This window comes from Haliotis rubra, unplaced genomic scaffold (genome assembly GCF_003918875.1).
Source record: "Haliotis rubra isolate DU_JTF1 unplaced genomic scaffold, ASM391887v1 Scf518, whole genome shotgun sequence".
Classification (NCBI taxonomy): Eukaryota; Metazoa; Mollusca; class Gastropoda; order Lepetellida; family Haliotidae; genus Haliotis; species Haliotis rubra.
Window position 1 is genome coordinate 503,655 of NW_025767211.1, and position 1,507 is coordinate 505,161.

A 1,507-nucleotide genomic window follows, 5' to 3' on the forward strand; every position below is an offset into this window, starting at 1 on the left:
CTAGCCAGGTCTTGTTATAATCAGAACCTCATTTCGCCGTGGACCGTTGCAAACAGGATTTCAATACAGTAGCTTGTTGTAACCAGTACCTCATTATAAACAGGACATATAACCAGGACATGAGTTTAGCCAGGGATTGCTATAATCCGGACACGGGCATGGACTGAACAACTCAATGCAGTAAGGGATTGTGATAATCAGGACATCAAGATGGCGAGGGATTGTGATAGTCAGGACCTCAAGATGGCGAGGGATTGTGATAATCAGGACATCAAGATGGTGAGCGATTGTGATAATCAGAACCCCAAGATGGCGAGGGATTGTGATAATCAGAACCTCAAGATGGCGAGGGATTGTGATAATCAGGACCTCAAGATGGCGAGGGATTGTGATAATCAGGACCTCAAGATGGCGAGGGATTGTGATAATCAGGACATCAAGATGGTGAGGGATTGTGATAATCAGGACATCAAGATGGCGAGGGATTGTGATAATCAGGACATCAAGATGGCAATCAGGACATCAAGATGGTCAAGAGAGGGATTGTGATAATCAGGACATCAAGATGGCAAGGGACTGTGATAATCAGGACATCAAGATCAGGACCTCAAGATGGCGGGATTGTGATAATCAGGACCTCAAGATGGCGAGGGATTGTGACAATCAGGACATCAAGATGGCGAGGGACTGTGATAATCAGGACATCAAGATGGCGAGGGATTGTGATAATCAGGACATCAAGATGGCGAGGGATTGTGATAATCAGGACCTGAAGATGGCGAGGGACTGTGATAATCAGGACATCAAGATGGCGAGGGATTGTGATAATCAGGACCTGAAGATGGCGAGGGATTGTGATAATCAGGACCTGAAGATGGCGAGGGATTGTGATAATCAGGACCTGAAGATGGCGAGGGATTGTGATAATCAGGACCTGAAGATGGCGAAGGATTGTGATAATCAGGACCTGAAGATGGCGAGGGATTGTGATAATCAGGACCTGAAGATGGCGAGGGATTGTGATAGTCAGGACCTCAAGATGGCGAGGGGTTGTCTTAGTCAGGACCTCAAGATGGCGAGGGGTTGTCTTAGTCAGGACCTAAAATTTACACCAGGTTCATTATATCTGTCAGATCGTTATAAAAGTATTGTAATTTACAAGGAATGTCCTCTTAACTGTGAAAAGGGCGGAAGGAAGAGTTTCCGGAATAACTGGGGTTTCCCGACATGTATAACATACATAACTGACATATTTAATATGCATATGGACATATGCATCACTGATATACCATCACCTCGATAATCTATTATCCCCTGAGATCACCTTACACAGCAACCAGTTTCATGTTAATTCATTTACCGTTATACTTCCATGATCGATATCAATCACAAACCTACCCGTAGCGTTCACCAGATTGTGACGTCACACAGGTGTGTTCGCGACAAGTTGAAGGGGATATGGGTGGGGTTTTCCATGACCTGCCTTTTACAGGTGTATTATAACTGC

General features: G+C 44.9%; 1 protein-coding gene across 1 annotated transcript; it reads left to right on the plus strand.

Moving 5' to 3' along the window:
• Nucleotides 1-311: 311 nt before the first annotated feature.
• Nucleotides 312-1,303, plus strand: LOC124292450. Its single transcript, XM_046729534.1, has 2 exons — nt 312-501; nt 704-1,303. The coding sequence occupies exons 1-2, from the start codon at nt 343-345 to the stop codon at nt 1,301-1,303; spliced, it is 759 nt and encodes a 252-aa protein (XP_046585490.1). The 5' UTR covers nt 312-342.
• The last annotated feature ends 204 nt before the right edge of the window (nt 1,304-1,507 follow it).

What these genes read in the sequence shown, in the direction of transcription:
- LOC124292450 (XM_046729534.1), top strand. Translation starts at nt 343, where the DNA reads ATGGCGAGGGATTGTGATAATCAGGACCTCAAGATGGCGAGGGATTGT. An exon ending in GGGATTGTGATAATCAGGAC is followed by an intron (nt 502 to 703) that starts ATCAAGATGGCA and finishes GATAATCAGGAC; the next exon opens with ATCAAGATGGCGAGGGATTG.